Source organism: Pocillopora damicornis, chromosome 5, assembly GCF_964200805.1.
Source record: "Pocillopora damicornis chromosome 5, jaPocDami1.2, whole genome shotgun sequence".
NCBI classification, from domain to species: domain Eukaryota; kingdom Metazoa; phylum Cnidaria; class Anthozoa; order Scleractinia; family Pocilloporidae; genus Pocillopora; species Pocillopora damicornis.
The window spans coordinates 13748058-13764231 of record NC_142674.1 but is presented as its reverse complement, the minus strand read 5'-3'; the positions used below and the strand labels follow the sequence as shown (position 1 = coordinate 13764231).

The 16174-nt window shown below is 38.2% G+C and overlaps 2 protein-coding genes and 1 long non-coding RNA gene across 5 annotated transcripts in view; 1 reads left to right on the top strand and 2 right to left on the bottom strand.

The window, feature by feature from the left end:
* Positions 1 to 7714, top strand: part of LOC149045444 (uncharacterized) — a 224896-nt gene extending 217182 nt beyond the window's left edge. Inside the window, exons 4-6 of one of the 3 annotated variants that reach the window (XM_089208212.1) lie at positions 3753 to 3902; positions 5238 to 5641; positions 6778 to 7714. In XM_089208212.1, the coding sequence (XP_089064338.1) occupies positions 3753 to 3902; positions 5238 to 5339 (252 nt within the window). In that variant the 3' untranslated portion in view covers positions 5340 to 5641; positions 6778 to 7714. Of the gene's footprint in view, positions 1 to 3752; positions 3903 to 5237; positions 5642 to 6726 lie in introns of those variants that run through there. The other 2 variants (XM_089208211.1, XM_089208210.1) reach the window with 2 other exon arrangements.
* LOC149045445 (uncharacterized) lies at positions 86 to 1361 on the bottom strand. Its single transcript, XM_089208206.1, has one exon. It carries the CDS (start codon positions 1333 to 1335, stop codon positions 322 to 324), a length of 1014 nt encoding a protein of 337 aa, XP_089064332.1. The 5' UTR covers positions 1336 to 1361; the 3' UTR covers positions 86 to 321.
* Positions 7715 to 8687: 973 nt separating the features above from the next.
* LOC149045443 (uncharacterized) lies at positions 8688 to 13085 on the bottom strand. Its single transcript, XR_016187264.1, has 3 exons — positions 12113 to 13085; positions 11425 to 11543; positions 8688 to 8998 (listed from the first exon to the last, which is right to left on the bottom strand). It is a non-coding gene; the product is annotated as an uncharacterized LOC149045443 (long non-coding RNA).
* Between the last annotated feature and the right edge of the window lie 3089 nt (positions 13086 to 16174).

Here is a 16174-nt window from a genome sequence, read left to right as displayed (position 1 = left end):
AAGTGCAATAAATATTGCTTATTAAACATTAGTGCATCTCATATTTGAGTCCCAGGCCATTTGGGTTCAAACTTTCCTTACCAGAGCGAGTTTTAAACGAATTTCTATTGTTCTAGACGATTCTGTCCCCCTCATAAACAAGCCGTGACGTCATTATGAATAAGAGCAATTAAAAACAATAAGATAAAACGGTAAAAACGAACGATAAAATCCGACGTTTCGGAGTAGTCATGACTCCATTATCAAGGTAAAAGTTTAAAACATGCAAATAACAGTATTTAAGCGATGTGGCGCGAAAAATTAACATAATAGGTGCGAAGATTATACAAATACTTTCGCACGAATAGAGTCCGATTGCACGTTCAGGTTTGGCTTTAAAGTTCTTATATGAAGCATTTCGTACAATAAGCAGTCAAATTTGTTCCTGCACTTCTTAAGAACTTCGAAGCATTTCAGTAGGTCCTGAGGGATCGTCCCGTGTACGTTCTTGCAATGTTTGGCAATGGCTGAGGACTGTTGTTTATGTCCTTTTACACGATTGTGTAAATGTCCGCGTGTGTATCCTATATAACCTGCATCGCACAGGTCACATTGGTATTTATAAACAACACACTGTTCATTTACGATCGATGGCTTTGCTTCTTTCACATTCAGTTCTTGATCAATTTTTCGGCTGACAAATACGGGCTGGAAGTTGGTGTTCACTTTTAGGCTCAGATCCTTGAGTTGTCCTTTCACAAAATTTGCTGAGGTTTGGTCTTTAAATGGTAGAACCACTCGAATTGTGTCATCCGTCTCTTTACTTGGTAATAATGTTCGCTGCTGGTCACAAACCTTTGAGTCAACGAAATTTTTGGTGGCAGAGTCGATGAGGTGTTTGGGGTACTTTAAACGCGAGAATACTGTCTTCAATCGGTCACATTTGTCTGAGAAGTGTGACCAAGAAGAAGATAAACGATGTGCTCGACCCAGCATAGTTCGGAGTAAACCCTGTTTGTACCGATTGTCAACGTGACTTTGGTAATGTAAGAGGAGACTTGAATTCGTGGGTTTTACGTACACCTTTGTCTCTATTTGGGGCGATCGGTTCAGTAACTGGATGCCCAAAAAAGGGAGCATGGCATTGCATTCAGTTTCCATCGTAAATTTTACGGAAGAATGTGCCTTGTTAAGAGTGTCCAGGAAGTTAGATGCTGTTGCAATATTTGGCATGATAGTAAGTGTATCATCAACGTACCTTCGATAGAAGGAAGGAAGTTTACCCTCTCGCTCGAGGTTTTCTTCAATTGAAGACATGAACACATTAGCTAGCAGGGGACCAAGGGGGGAACCCATGGCCACGCCATCCGTCTGTTCGTAAAGTGCTCCATTATACTGGAAGAGTTGTCCTTTTGTAGCTACACTGAGAAGGTCAACAAGGTCCGTTATGGTCAGGTTCAGGTCATAGGTTGAATTAGACCAGTCGTTGTCAAAAGCTCTGTTCGCGAGTATCTCAATTGTTTCATCCAAGGGTACGTTGGTAATGAGGGAGGACACGTCATGTTAATTTTTCGCGCCACATCGCTTAAATACTGTTATTTGCATGTTTTAAACTTTTACCTTGATAATGGAGTCATGACTACTCCGAAACGTCGGATTTTATCGTTCGTTTTTACCGTCTTATCTTATTGTTTTTAATTGCTCTTATTCATAATGACGTCACGGCTTGTTTATGAGGGGGACAGAATCGTCTAGAACAATAGAAATTCGTTTAAAACTCGCTCTGGTAAGAAAAGTTTGAACCCAAATGGCCTGGGACTCAAATATGAGATGCACTAATGTTTAATAAGCAATATTTATTGCACTTGATGGCTGTCACCGCTTTTCTTTGGTCGTTTTTACCGTTTTATCTTTTAAGAAATCTCTTTTAATAAAAACAATAAACGAAATATTTATTGGACGCTAAAAAAATTGAATTTGTGTAAGGCTTCTCCTTTCGCGAATCCCGTATTTATGCCTTTAAGTGTATGACATGAAAAGTAGTTCGTGTATTCGAGGGTCGCTGTCTCTTTGTAACATAATGCATTTGCACGTCAAGGGTCGATTCCCCGTTAAATGACTCGCGAACTTGATATTATTCACACAGCCATCGGTTGAGAGTGCAACTGCTGGTAAATGAGTAGATTCTTGGGAAAGACTGCAGTTTCGATTCTTTCTGAATCTCTTCAGTTGCCTCCTAATAACTAATTTGTCACGGAGGAATAACACTTTCGAAGGAACGGCAACAGAAAGTGAATCCCCATTACAATCCACGTTTATTCACGCAATCTCACTGCCACCAGAGATGTTCACTCGACCGCCACAGGATTCAAATGACTCGCTTTTCGTTTTACGACCATGATGCAAAGCAATCAGAGTGCGCACACCGCCTGGTATGGCATGGATCGACGGATATCAAGGCTACAGGGATTTGACTACCCCCCCCCCCCCTACGTGGGTAACAAATCAACCACATTTTTTATGCAATTAAATACATTTTTATTGTAATGCTATGCTATTTATGTGGAATTCTAAGGATTCAAATAATTCAATGAAATACTTATTTACAAATTCGTCACGCTCAACTTTTAACAAAAACCTACACAATCACAAATATGCTTAAAGAATAAAGAATACCGAGAATAAGGTATTGAGAAACACATAGTTTTTTTGTGGTTTCTATGATCTAGTTCAAGTAAATCAATTGCTTGGCCAAAATTTGGGGCATTGGAACTAGTTTACTCTGAGAATAACCAATGGAGGTTCAGTGTGGCAGGAAATGTGCATCCTTAATATCATATAAAGTGTGTTTTGTTGTAAGACCTGAACTTTGTAAAATATTTCCATTGTTAGCATTGGGTAGAATTTTTTTGTCGTCTCCACAACATGTGTGCACTTAGTTGTCACAAGAAATTACCAAATGCTTCTACACTGCATGACCTTGTATGCATTATAGATATGTTGGTCTAAAAGAACATAAATATAGAGATTTTAAAAGCATTTCACATTCAGAGGAATTTTGAATTATATTTGTTGCATCAAATATTGTGGTTTCTCTGATGTCATCTCCGCAAGGGTCAGGTACAATTCTGAGTAATGTAAAATACCTGTGTGTATACCTTCTATAAGTAACCACACTATAAGAGATAAATTGAAGACCTGAAATTTAGATTTGACTTTATGGCATAAATCATATCTCCAAATGTCATCTCTGCAACAGACAAAATACTGTGGAATGACCCTTAATTTGAATAATTGACTGAGTTTGAACTGTAGATATTTTCAGAATCAACTCTACGCGCATTGAATAGTTAAATGGTGAAATATTTCTTGTTTTGAACGTCGTGTTATTGAGTTATAGAGATTTGAATTTACAAAGTGCTAATTAGATGACATCAACGCGGGAATTTGCCATTACTTCTATACCAATTTAAATGCGCAGTTTACAGCCTGAGTATAATTAATTTGATGAATACAAAAAGTAAACTGAGAATAGTCAATTGATTCTTAAAAAATATTACTCGGAGTTGAAAACAAGTAGTTGTATATTAAATGATTCCCAGGTTGATGTCATTAATTTATTCAAAACAAATATTTCACCATTTCACTGTTCAATGTGTGTAGAGTAGATTCTGAAAATATGATTGTATTTAAGGGTGACAGGCACTTTAAGTGGCCATACTTTAATTAATTAATTACAGCCACCAACTATAACAGTCATTGTTTAATTCTAGAACTGGAGTGTCATGGTAGCAACTTCCAGACATGGTTTGTTCTCATTATTCGGTGGTGACAAACCTCTACTCAGTTGTCATGAATTGAATATTGGGTATTGTGTCAACCCAGAAGAATCAGTGAGCAGAGCCTTATTCAAACAAATCATGGTGAGTTTGTTGTACTTCTTTAGTGGACACCCAACTATTCATTTCAGTAAAGCTGTTCTGATGGCGTATGACAGCTAAACTTTTTGTTAGTGGTTTTTATGCTTTGCATTGTTTAATTTGAAGGGGTGAGTGGAATAAAGCCGTGAGTGACTTCTGATCAACCGCTAGATTCTCCTTCCAGTTTGTTTTGTATATGCTCATGTAATGAAGGGAGAATTTGGCTGTAGATCAGGAGTCAGCTAGGGCCTTATTCCAAACATTATTTGGAATAAAGCCCTAAGTGACTCCTGATCTGAAGCCAAATTGTTACATGTGCATATACAAGACAAACGGGAAGGAGAATCTAGCAGTTGATCAGAAGTCACTTAGGGATTATTCCAATCACCCCTTCATTTCGCACTCTAAAATTTTCGAACACTACAAACACATGAAATTTGCCAAATTTTCGGTCATTTTGACTATAAAAAAGGTCACCTGGAAATTTTTGGACAGCCTTTTTCGGAGAAATAACATTTTATTCCAAAGAATTATCGGCTATGTAAATTTTCAGCTAGAACATGTGAACAGCTAATATTTTTCTAACGATATGTAGGTTTGTATATGTTTGATAAATACATGCGGTGCAATAATTTTTCCCACATACAGTACCGACAAGAACTATACCCCGCTAAAATTGCACCAAAAGCAGACCTGAGCAGACCGAACTTTCTGAAGTGAACCCGACCAAATTTCAAGCCCATATATAACCTATATAGGTATGTGCCGCCTAATAGGGTCGCGTCTTTGAGCCTCTGGATCCATAAATAGGGTGGCTTTTTCGCGATTCTGGGTCTGCTCATGTTTGCCCTGATGTTTGCATGTGAAGCGGGGGTTAGTTCTAGTCGGTACTATAACTGCAACGACAATCCAATCGGAGGGTTCAATCGACGGTGAGGAAAGAGGCCTCACTACTCTATGTACAGTACCGCTCGCGTATACGTTAGCTGCGCAGGCGAATCTCATGCGCCCCGACGCAGGGTAGTCAGACGCGTATATACGATTTTTCTGCACGCTCGGTCGAAAAAAACGCGCGATTCATGTGCCTTTGTTATTCAGCGTTATAAGTTTCCTTTGTATTTCATTGTTGTATGAAACAAAGGACTTTTAAGTTTGAAAAAGCGGTGAGTAGACAACGGAAGATTTGCATAATGAAAAAAAACTATCATTTTACACTCTCGAATGTCGCGTCGCTATGCAAATTATTCGGATAACGAGTAGTAGCAGTAGATTGATGTTAACCATACTGATCACCAACTACATTTATGATTTGTAATGTTTATATTTGTCATATTACAGGATATCCAGACTGAGCAGGAATTGTCCCCGGGCAGATCGACGTGCTGGCACACATTAGCTATGTTCCTCGAACAGTCATTCAGGACGCTAAGTACCTTCTAAGAGGCAACGGTAACGTTGAACTTTTCATGGTCAAGGCAGTTGCTAATATTCTACAAGGACTAGAAGGCAACGCACTGCAGATTCCTGATAGGTGCAAACGAGTGCGTATCAGGTCACTAGCGATGACAAGTACTTGCAAGGCTATTGATATCTTTGAAATGAGGTGGTCACCATCAACCTTTTCCTGGTCTTGTTTGAAACCACCTGGATTCGATTTGAAAGAAGTATTCGTCGTTAGCCCTCTGGTTGAAGAAGCTGTTGTGCAGTATACATTGGAAAATCCTAATTATTTAATGGATGTAGTAAGTATTGAATTTCTACTCGGGGGGGGGGGAGAGGCTTAATACTAAACTGACAGGGGGGGGGGGCTCAGCCGTACCATTTATGGTGTAAAATTCCAGATATGGTACCATTTAGGGGAGGTGTTGAAAAATATAATTTTATAGTAAACTTGGTACCATTTAGGGTGTCAATTGATTACTAATTGGAATCTGGTTACCGGTTACCGATTTCAGAATTTCAGTGACAGGTTACCGATTTCAGCGTTTCAGTTACTGGTGACCGATTTTAGACTTTCAGTTACCGGTTACCGAATCCCCGTTTGGTATACAAACAACACTTTTTCCATGCAAAACATTATAGTAAATGTGTTCGACTAGTACCTCGTCTAGTAACAACAAATTAAGTGCTACAATGAGCAGACAATCAAAACATGTCGAATTCTTCACGACACTTCTGAAATCGGTAACCAGATGCCAATAAGTCAATCAATTGATTTTTCGTGTAAAGCAGAGTACAAAAACATCACTCTCGGTCAGCTTTTCAGTCAACATAAAGTACCTTTTAGGGGTCATTTTTAGGGCCACAGCCGAGCCCCCCCTGCTGTCAGCTCAGTTGGGAGCCGAACTCCCCCGCCCCACGGGGAACAAATCTGCAGGTCTATAGGCTGGTTAACCGCGGTCAAACTAGAGAAATTTGCAAGAGTTAAGCAAGGTACTTAAAAGTTAAGGTTGTCGTTTTCACTGTTTATTAAAGTTTAATACTGCCAATATATTTACCAAAATTTACCAAACGTTTTGAAAATTTACCAAAAAATTTCTAAATACTGTGAACTGCAGAATCGTCGGCGCCATTTGTCAACATAATTTGGATCAGGCGCAAAGAGTTTTGGTCAGTTTTCCACGGAAAAAGGCTCATCATTTTTAGAAAAATTAAAAGATAATAACGTGAACTAATTTTTTTACTCATTCTTGCTTACATTAAATAAAATCTCACTGAATAAAACGAAAAACGCCTCGGACGTTTGACCGCGGTGGAATAGGCTGGATACGTCCCTGCGTTTGGTAAGTGAAAGAAATAATCATGACTTCATTCACCATTCATTCAGCGTGTCACGCCCCAAAGGATAAAGTATAATGAGGCTCCATCTCTTCATCAGGTGGATACCATAAAAGGCCTATCTGCAGGGAGACCTGGCAACGTAGTTGGCAAATACTGGAAGAAGCTGATATATAGCAATCTCAAGGAATGTGTGAAAAATGAGTATTCCTTCAAGGAAGAGGCATGTGGTTCCACTGCTGCTAGATCCTACTTAAATTTGTGTGGACATCAAAGCAAAACAGATGTGAGAAAATTGCTAGAACAGATAATTAGAGATAAATATAGTGCAATGATAGTCGATTGTCCTAATACCAACGCCTTTGACTTTGTCATCGTTGATAAATGCAACAAAATTCATGCCATTCAGGTAACCGTTCAAACTGCTGCGAAGAAATGTAACGACAGTGGCTTTTTCATGACTGAAAGTATTCACTTTACGTATTTACTAGCGCCTTATGAGGTCGACGTCAACGCTATTAAATTGAAATCAAAGTTATATGATGCATATGTGGCGTATGGTTTGCGAATTGTAAATGGAGCCAGTTTCCTAACTCAGAAATAATTGAGTACTTTTCAATTTGGCGTCAAAGCCACTTGAAGATCTGTCTTGGCGTGGATTAATAAAACGGGTATTTCATCTGCAACATGTTTATTGCCCATGTGGAAAAAGGGACTTCCCTTCTCATGAGGCTTGGAAGAAACCACCCCGAACATACGGAAGATTGCTGAAGTTGACCCCCTCTTATTTTTGAAAACGAGCGCGGTGACCCCCATTTCTATTTCATTTATTTCTGAACTTCACCCGTATCGATCTTTGTTTATGCAAAGTTTCAAAACTTTTCTTTAAGTCCCAAACTACCTTAAAATATATGCATTAATATATATAGTAAAAAGACTATTACATATTACTTACGCGCATATAACGAGAAGAGATTATACAAACAATGACATGTGTCAAGAACTACAAAAATAGTTCAATTTTCTAACGCCATAACGAAGAAAACAAAACGAGGTCTGATTTGCCCTTATTCATAATGACGTCGCATCAAAACAATCTATTGTTTAGACGCAAAGGTTCATGGTCGCGGGAGAAGGACAAAACAGCAACAACACAAAAAAATTGATATAAAATTCGTTTTATAGACCAAAGAAAAGCGGTGACAGCCATCAAGTGCAATGAATATTGCTTATTAAACATTAGTGCATCTCATATTTGAGTCCCAGGCCATTTGAGTTCAAACTTTTCTTAACAGAGCGAGTTTTCGAATTTCTATTGCTCTAGACGATTCTGTCTCCCTCCAAGACAAGCCCTGACGTCATCATGAAGACGAGCAATTAAAAACAATAAACGGAATATTTATTGGACGCCAAAAAAATTGACAGTGAAATGAAGAACTTTCTTAATTAAGCATTGTAATATAGCATTTGTAGCATAGATTTCGTAGTTCCAAAATGATATCTAACCCACTCCCGCCCCCACGGATGTATTTTTTTCACACAGCCCTTTGGAGACAACTATTACAGATTAGAGAGTTACTCTAAATCTCACCCTGAATGGATAATTTGGGAGGGGAAGTTCTTGATCTTTTGAGTTCCTGTTTGTAATTTTCATAATTGGAAAAAAAAAAATACAGGGACCCTCTAATACACGAACTACTTTTCATGTCATACACTTAAAGACATAAATACGGAATTCGCGAAAGGAGAAGCCTTACACCTCCTAAGACCAAATTCGTCACGCTCAACTTTTAACAAAAACGTACAGAGTATCAAATATGCTTAAAGAATAGAGAATACCGAGAAGGAGGTTTTGAGAAACATATCTTTGGAGTTATTTTATGCGGGAGAGACAATATACCTGAAAACGAAAAAAGATAGCGCGCACAAATGAAAATGTTACCTTTGGTAACACAATCTCATCCGGCTGTGCCAAACCTCAAGATGACCAAGAACATATAGATGGAGAAATGACACCTTAAAAGTAATCTTTATTATCACATCGCAAACTAAAGTCATTAAATAATATCCTAATAACAGCTAAGCTTTCAGGTTAGCAGATTTAAAAGCGCAAGCGAATGGCAGGAGTCGCACAAGCCTATCAACACCTTTTAACCATCGACAACCTTCTGATTTCCGGTTATCTGGCGTGTCACCGTGTGCATCGTAGACTGTTATTTATAGGCAAGTGACTCCTTTCGTTGCTCTAATTCATCTGTCCTTCAGTGATCAAGTAGGTAGAGTTACCATACAACACTCGCCATTAGTGAATTTCCTTTTACCTAGGAAAGTAGATTTACAACACAATTGAGTATACGATAGTAACGCTGTGTGACGCAACAATAGGCCTGCTCTTAGCCATAATCGGTCTCAAACACTATCACTTAAAAAGCGAGAAACACATGTACCGTTTGAGAGCATTTGGTCAGAGCTGATGAAGTAGAATCAAAGCGGCCATCCAAATCTTTTAAAGGCTCCAAACTACGACGTACATCAAACTTGACCTTCTCGAAAACCGGTCTCAAATTACTTACTGAAAAACAGTGACTGCGTTTGTCCTTGGGAACCATAGAATACGGGACAAATACGTACAAAAAAATACGTTTGCACATTCAGAAAAAATCAAATTATATTTACCTATGGTGAAAGAAAAAATGAACGGCCCAACTTTTACGGAATGTTCAGTCAAAATCTGCCGATTTTTGCTGCTTTCACCGCTATATTGAAAATGAAGCTACAACAATGCAACGTAATCGGAGTGCGCAACCGCCTGCATCTTACTGAACCGGCGTGACATTGTAAACTCTAGAAAACTAAGCAGCAACAAAAATTGAAAATGGTTTTCCCATTCCGATAGATTATTCTCCCTATTGCCCCTGAAGAACCCACTTCGGAAACACACTAGTTTTGGAAAGAGTCTAACAGCGTGGAGAAATTTAGCCGCGACTCAAATATTTCTCTTTTTGTTTCGCTCATCTAAATGCAACGCATTTTTTTGGTGGATTACGTATCTCCAAAAAAAGAGAAAAAAATGGGGAAAGGATTTCAGTGACACATTGCTTTCTTTTTTCTTTAAAAGGATTAAGCCTGACAATTTCCAATTCCGCATATCCAAGACTACTTGTGCAAGGGGACGCAAATTATCCAAGCATGAAAGAATTTTATCGCATTCAATCTTTGGCACTCTTCACCGCCGCCGTTTTCAACTGTCGTAAACCAATGTCCAGCTTCCCAAGAGGCTGTTATTTGAGAAGAATTTGAAGTAGTTTGACTTATTTGGCTGTTTCTTTGCATTTTTTCCCAGTTAAACTTCAATTTAATCGAACCTTGTCGGAAATTAACGTATTTGTGTACATTATCGTTGAAAAGAAATGCTAGTCGCGTCTTTTAAGCCCGCGCTGTACTTTGAGGAAGAGCGAAAAACAAAGAAAATGTAGTTGGTAAACACACTTTCTAACAGAATTGAGGTTCACTGAGAACTTCAACCCGAGAAAACTTCAAATATGTGACATTTATTGCCTAAAAAGCTATGTGCGAAGAAATACTAAATTCTGAATTTTGGTCGTAATGGCGGCCGTTCAAAAAAAGTTGAGCTTGAACTTTCTTCGGAGAAGAGTACGTTTCCTTGCGATAAATTAGGACATTTGCTATTAGGTGCGATTATTAACCGTGCGATGTACGACTATTATGTCTAAAAGCCAATCAAACACAAATATTAAGGAGTTCGTACGCGATTAATAGTCGTACTTACCACGATTATTAATCGTGATAGAACTGAGACGCTTTCAGACTATTAATCGGAAGAGATGCCATTTGCGATTCATAGTCTTATTTTAAGGACTTTTAAGCCAAATAATCCTACAAATTTTCACTCCGGAAATTAATAAACACCTGTTCAAAGCTATCCGCACTCGCAATAGATACGATCTATGAAAGCAATGATCGTCGAAATGCTCCGAACGCACACGCAAATCTTTTGGAAGAAACGTCCTTCCAGTGGCATGAATCATGCACGTCAATAAATGTGGTATTTTGGCAGGGGATCCTGCTTGTTTTTTACCGGACTAATGCACTCGAACGTTTCGCTATTAGCCATTTTGCAAGGGAAAACCCCAGGATAACCCCAACTACGAAAGAACGGCGCAACCATTGCACGTCATCAACCCAAAATGCCTTTCACACCTAAAAAGATAGAGAATGCGGGTAGTTCGAACTTGCCGTGAAGGCCAGTTTTGAAGGCCGAAAAAAATTAACAAGGTTAGAGGTATGATAGAGAACAGTATGCATGTAGAATATGCATACTAACGTTGAGGCATGAATTTTTATATAACTAAAAAGGAGATTTAAACTATGGCACCTTAAAGGTGGCCTTATGGTTAGTGCGCTCGACTCCGGATCGAGTGGTCCGGGTTTGAACCCTGGCCGGGGTCATTCTGTTGTGTTCTTAGGCAAGACACTTTACTCTCACAGTGCTTCTCTTCACCCAGGTGTACAAATGGGTACCAGCGAATATGCTGGGGGTAACCCTGCAATGGACTGGCATCCCATCCAGCCGCTTCATGCTAAAGGAAACTGGAGTTAAGCACCGGCCCCATGTGCCACATGGGTCTGTATAAACGCTATACTTTACCTTAAAGGGGAATTTGCAAATAACCTTTTAGAGTTTAACTGTTAAAGAGATACTTTGGACATAATAAAGACACATTACCTCCATTAAGCGTCTTCATAATTTTCTTGTATGATCCCACTTCCTCTGGGGTGAACAAGAACGACACTCAGACCTTCCCTGCTTACTCTAGCTGTCCGTCCATTGCGGTGAATGTAAAGCTGTTAACGAACACAGAGAAAGAATTTAGGAACGCAGGATCACATGAGATGGTTGCGCTAAAGTTAATACTTACATTGTGGTTAGATCATTACACAACAGTTCACTATTAAATGAGATACAACTGAGGACGATAAATAATGACAAGCTGCTCCTCTCATATAAACTGCATTTGGAGAACAGAGTCAATTTTTTTTCCTAAATCAAAACTCATTAACTTAAATGAATTACATTTTGATTTCGGTAGGTGAACCTCACACATTAACTCAAATCGGAAACAAAACAAAGATTTAGAAAATGAAGATTTAGTTATAAGTAAATAAACGCAATAAAATAAATTTAGAGGTTTCTGGCTGAGCTTCTCTTACAGTTGAGACTTGTAGCCCACACCTTGGTCAACGCGCATGGTTGGTTGAAGCAGCGTGACTTCCGAAGCCTTTTGTCAGGGTAGAGTTTTGCGGAGAATGAAAGCACTGCCGCCAAAAAGCAATCGCTCCCGTTCCCGCCTGCCGCACAGGCTAACCAACTGCACAAGCTAACCAACCGTACACACATACTTACACGTACTTACATCAAGGTCCTTCGGAACTTGATAGTGAATTACATGCTCAACAGCTGGTATGTCCAAACCTCTCGCAGCCACACCTGTAGCCAGAAGTAAGCCACTCGCACTTTGCTGAAATCTAACAGGCAAGAAAAAAATCAGAAAAAATTTCATTTGCTGGTGTACTTCCTATCTAGCTTTAAATATTCTCCAAGGGAGGAGAGGGGCGGGTTTTAATCAGTCAAGGCGACCCAGTTATAGTCTATAAATAAAGTAAATTCCATTGGTCGGTTAGTTCGTAAACTATACTCTCTGTATGTTTTGTAGTTCTCCTTCGATTTCACTTGGTACACCTCCATGGATCATGTTCCTAGACAGTGCGGTGTACTTGTCGATACATTTGGCTCAAACCAACAATAAAAAGTAATAAAAATTGTATCCTGGATCTTGAAGTGTTTCTCTTCCTTGTCAGCTCAACTATTACAAACCTTCTCTTCAATTACACATGAGATCTTTGCTTCTGTCTACGGTTCCTCTCTTGTTGGTGACATCGATAATTTTACAACTGTTCTTCAGCTGCCCAACTTTGTCCATCGGTGACATTAAAAACGTAAAATACAAAGAGTATTCCTGTTAACGGAAGAACACAAGCCGATCAACTTAATCGTGTTTAACTAGGATGTTAGATAACAAAGACAAAAGCAAAACAACACAATACAAGCTTCGACACACTTCATAAAGCAGCAAATTTTCGGGTTTTAAATGATGGATTATTTAAAACATTTCATTCTTTAGTAATAGCTGATAAAATACGTTGATACTATCTCTAGCTTCTATTACTCTGAGTCAAATATGCCGTGATTTACCAAAGACTTCTTCGCTTGTGGTCTTCTTTTACTTTCCTTTCCTCTTAAACGACTTTGGAAGAGTTAAAGTTGCAGAGAAAATAAACTTCTGTAGATGTCTTTGCTTTGCAATTCCCTCATCTTCATCATTATCACTGCGAAAAGGAAACATTAAAGTTAAACTTTGATAAAAAGAGAGTTATTTACCTCAGTTTACCGGTTGACAGTCATGAAAACTATTAATTTCAGAAAGAGAAGCCTGAAAGAAATTGAAGCTCCGATGGAAATTGAAGTCCATTGCCTCTTTCTTTGAATGAGCTCCAATATAGAAGATAATTCTTGAAAGTGGCCTTGCTCGACCATTCGGTCTGCCTCGTCAATCACAAGATATCTCAAGTGCTCCAAACGGCATGCTCTTAACCCTAAAATTAAACGCCGCCAGAAGATATCTCTAGAATCATCCATTTGATAGAAAGAGGCTACACTCCAATTTAACCGTTGGGTATACGAAAAAGAAAAAAAACGCCCGGCACTGATGTTTACAGAGCAGTAGAAAATGCTTACAGCTGTAATTATCATTTTTTACGGCGTTTTACGAACGGAAAAACTTACACGACATTCGAAATCCAAATTCATGCTGAAAACTACACAGGTCAACCGATCTCAAGAGAAACATACCTACATGTACAAGTGTGTGTTGACTGTTTCAGATCTCTAAAAGAAAGTGAATCAGTACAACTTATGATACATGAGGTACTTACATCGGAAATCAAATCCCACAGTCTTCCCGGGGTGGCTACTATTATCTCAGGACACTTGTTTAAAAGTCTCTGTTGTTTTTGAGGTGCCATTCCTCCAACCACAGCAACAATCTTGAAAAAAAGGAATTGTTTACTGATTCAAATGATTTTGAGGTACTTTGTTTGGTGGGTATTTCTCCGATAAAAGATGAAGTTGAAACAGGACTAGAAGGGGTGGCAAGGGAGGGGAGGGTAGGGGTTAAATGGTACATCATAGGGGCTGGGATTGTAATTCTCTGAACAAAAGGGTTTTTATATACTTTGCTGGTGAAGGTACCAAAAAACAATAGAGTTTATGTTTTCAGCTCTAACTCATCATTATTTAAATTGCTTTAAAGCCTATTGTGGCTACAAATTCATGTTTCCCCCAAAAAATTAAAAAATGCTTTCCAAACAAGAGATAGTTTTGCATTCTGCTCCACTGAAAAGAGGAGTATTGAAGGCTCAGGAGACAAAATTGACTTGGGCCAATAAAAATAAAGAAATAATTGAGTTTCTAACAATGGGAAAACAGAAACTAACTGTGGAGGTGACTTCCAAATTGTCAATTTAAGTACATGATGTTACCTCTAAAGATGTGTGTTTTGCAGCCTGTTTAAGATGATTCTTTATTTGTATAACCAATTCTCTGGTTGGTGTCATTATCAACGCCAGGAGTGTTTTCTTGAGCTTGGATGTTCCATTACCAGTTTCTGTGGCTTCTGTAGCATTATTTTTGGTAGTATTTTCTGTAGTTTCACCTGCTTCTTGATTGGACTTGTGGCCAAGGATATGGGTGAGAATTGGAATCCCAAAGGCTAGTGTTTTACCCCTGAACCCTAGTAAATACATAAAATTGTTTTAATTAATACCCTTAAATAATAACCTCCTCAAAAACCAGCCATTCCTGGAAGCTAAACTTCTCCCAAGTGATTTTATCATAACTTTAACAGACAATTTCAAGGCATTATCCAACAAATGATATGAGAACTATGAAACTTAGAACTTGAAGGGACTTATCTTGACAATCTTAATGTAATACACATTTTTGTATAAATAATGTTCCATCAACCAACTATAGGAAGATATAGAATGCCTACATATAGAAGGAAGAACTATTACATTAGTTCTTAAGAGAGTAAAATTTAACCATCAGTCAGTCAGTCAGTCAGAGCCCTCTCTCAAGAGGTACATCATACACATACTTTCAGCTCAACAGCTCTCCTCAAGAGTGCTTTTACAAATTAAAGTCATATTTATAATTATTCAACAATCACTTAGTACTTAGACATTAATTCAGGTCAAAGACCAGCTCTAAAGAATCAGAAACTGTTTGCTATAATGTGTGCAAAAGTCTTGTTACACATAAATGAGCTAGGTGTACATCATAGTAGACACATGTACATGTTGAAAAATTATTTTTTTCCTCTCTCTCTCTCTCACTTTCCAAAAAAAAAAAAGGATTCTTCAAAATAGTTGTGAAACCAAGTACACAAACAATACACATAAAAAAAAGAGACCTCCACCAATCTAACTGCTCTAATTCAACTCACTGTTTCTGCTGCACCAATGATGTCCCTGCGGTGGAATATTGCAGGTGGAAGGGAGAAAGTCTGTATAGGGGTTGGTGTAGTAAAACTTTGTTCACTGAGTCCTCTCTGAACTTCTTTGGGAACACCAAGGACTTCCCAAGCACTCATATCTACCATGGGCTCTAAAGTTTAGTTCAATCAAAATAAATGATTTAGCTATAAAATATGATTGCATCTTAAACTCATAGTGTTAGTGAGAAATATCATTTTATTACAGTTGAACCAAATGGGTAATTTTTACCTGTATAGATATGAAATATGTTTGTAAAGGTTTTATAATCTAAATTAAGAAATACTTTATTAATAAATAACAATACAGTTAAAAAACTTACCAGTAAAATTACATTATTTATTACACCCATTTTGAAATCACTGGTGGTCCCTGTAATGAGATTGGCTCTAGTTGATGCGATTTACTCACAAACTGCACCATTTTTTGCCTTAAATTGCATCTTCTTTCCACTTAATGAGGAGGCTACACTAAAGACAAAACAACCAATCAGATTTCAAGGCTTGTTTAAAGTAACCAGTCAAATTGCAGGAAAATGAAAGACAAAGAGTATCACTTGGCAAATTTTGCAACTTTTGTTTCCAAAACTCTTGCTTTTTCCCCCCAAAAAATGGATGAATTTCATTTCAGACCAGCTCAGTACTGCATCAATAAAATATTTGAACCTACCAAGTCCTGTGATTTCATAATGGATGTAATAAAGTGGTAATTGAACCTCGTGTCATGCAATTTTGGTCTGAAATCATACTTGTGATTTCAAATCGAACTCACACTGTGCACTTGTTTGAGTTTGAAATCATGCATATGATTTCAGCAGAAATTGCACTCCACTTAGTTCAATTACCATTATCTATAGAAAATCA

Coding starts and splice junctions, on each gene's coding strand:
- LOC149045445 (XM_089208206.1), bottom strand. CDS start 1,335: ATGGGTTCCCCCCTTGGTCCCCTGCTAGCTAATGTGTTCATGTCTTCA.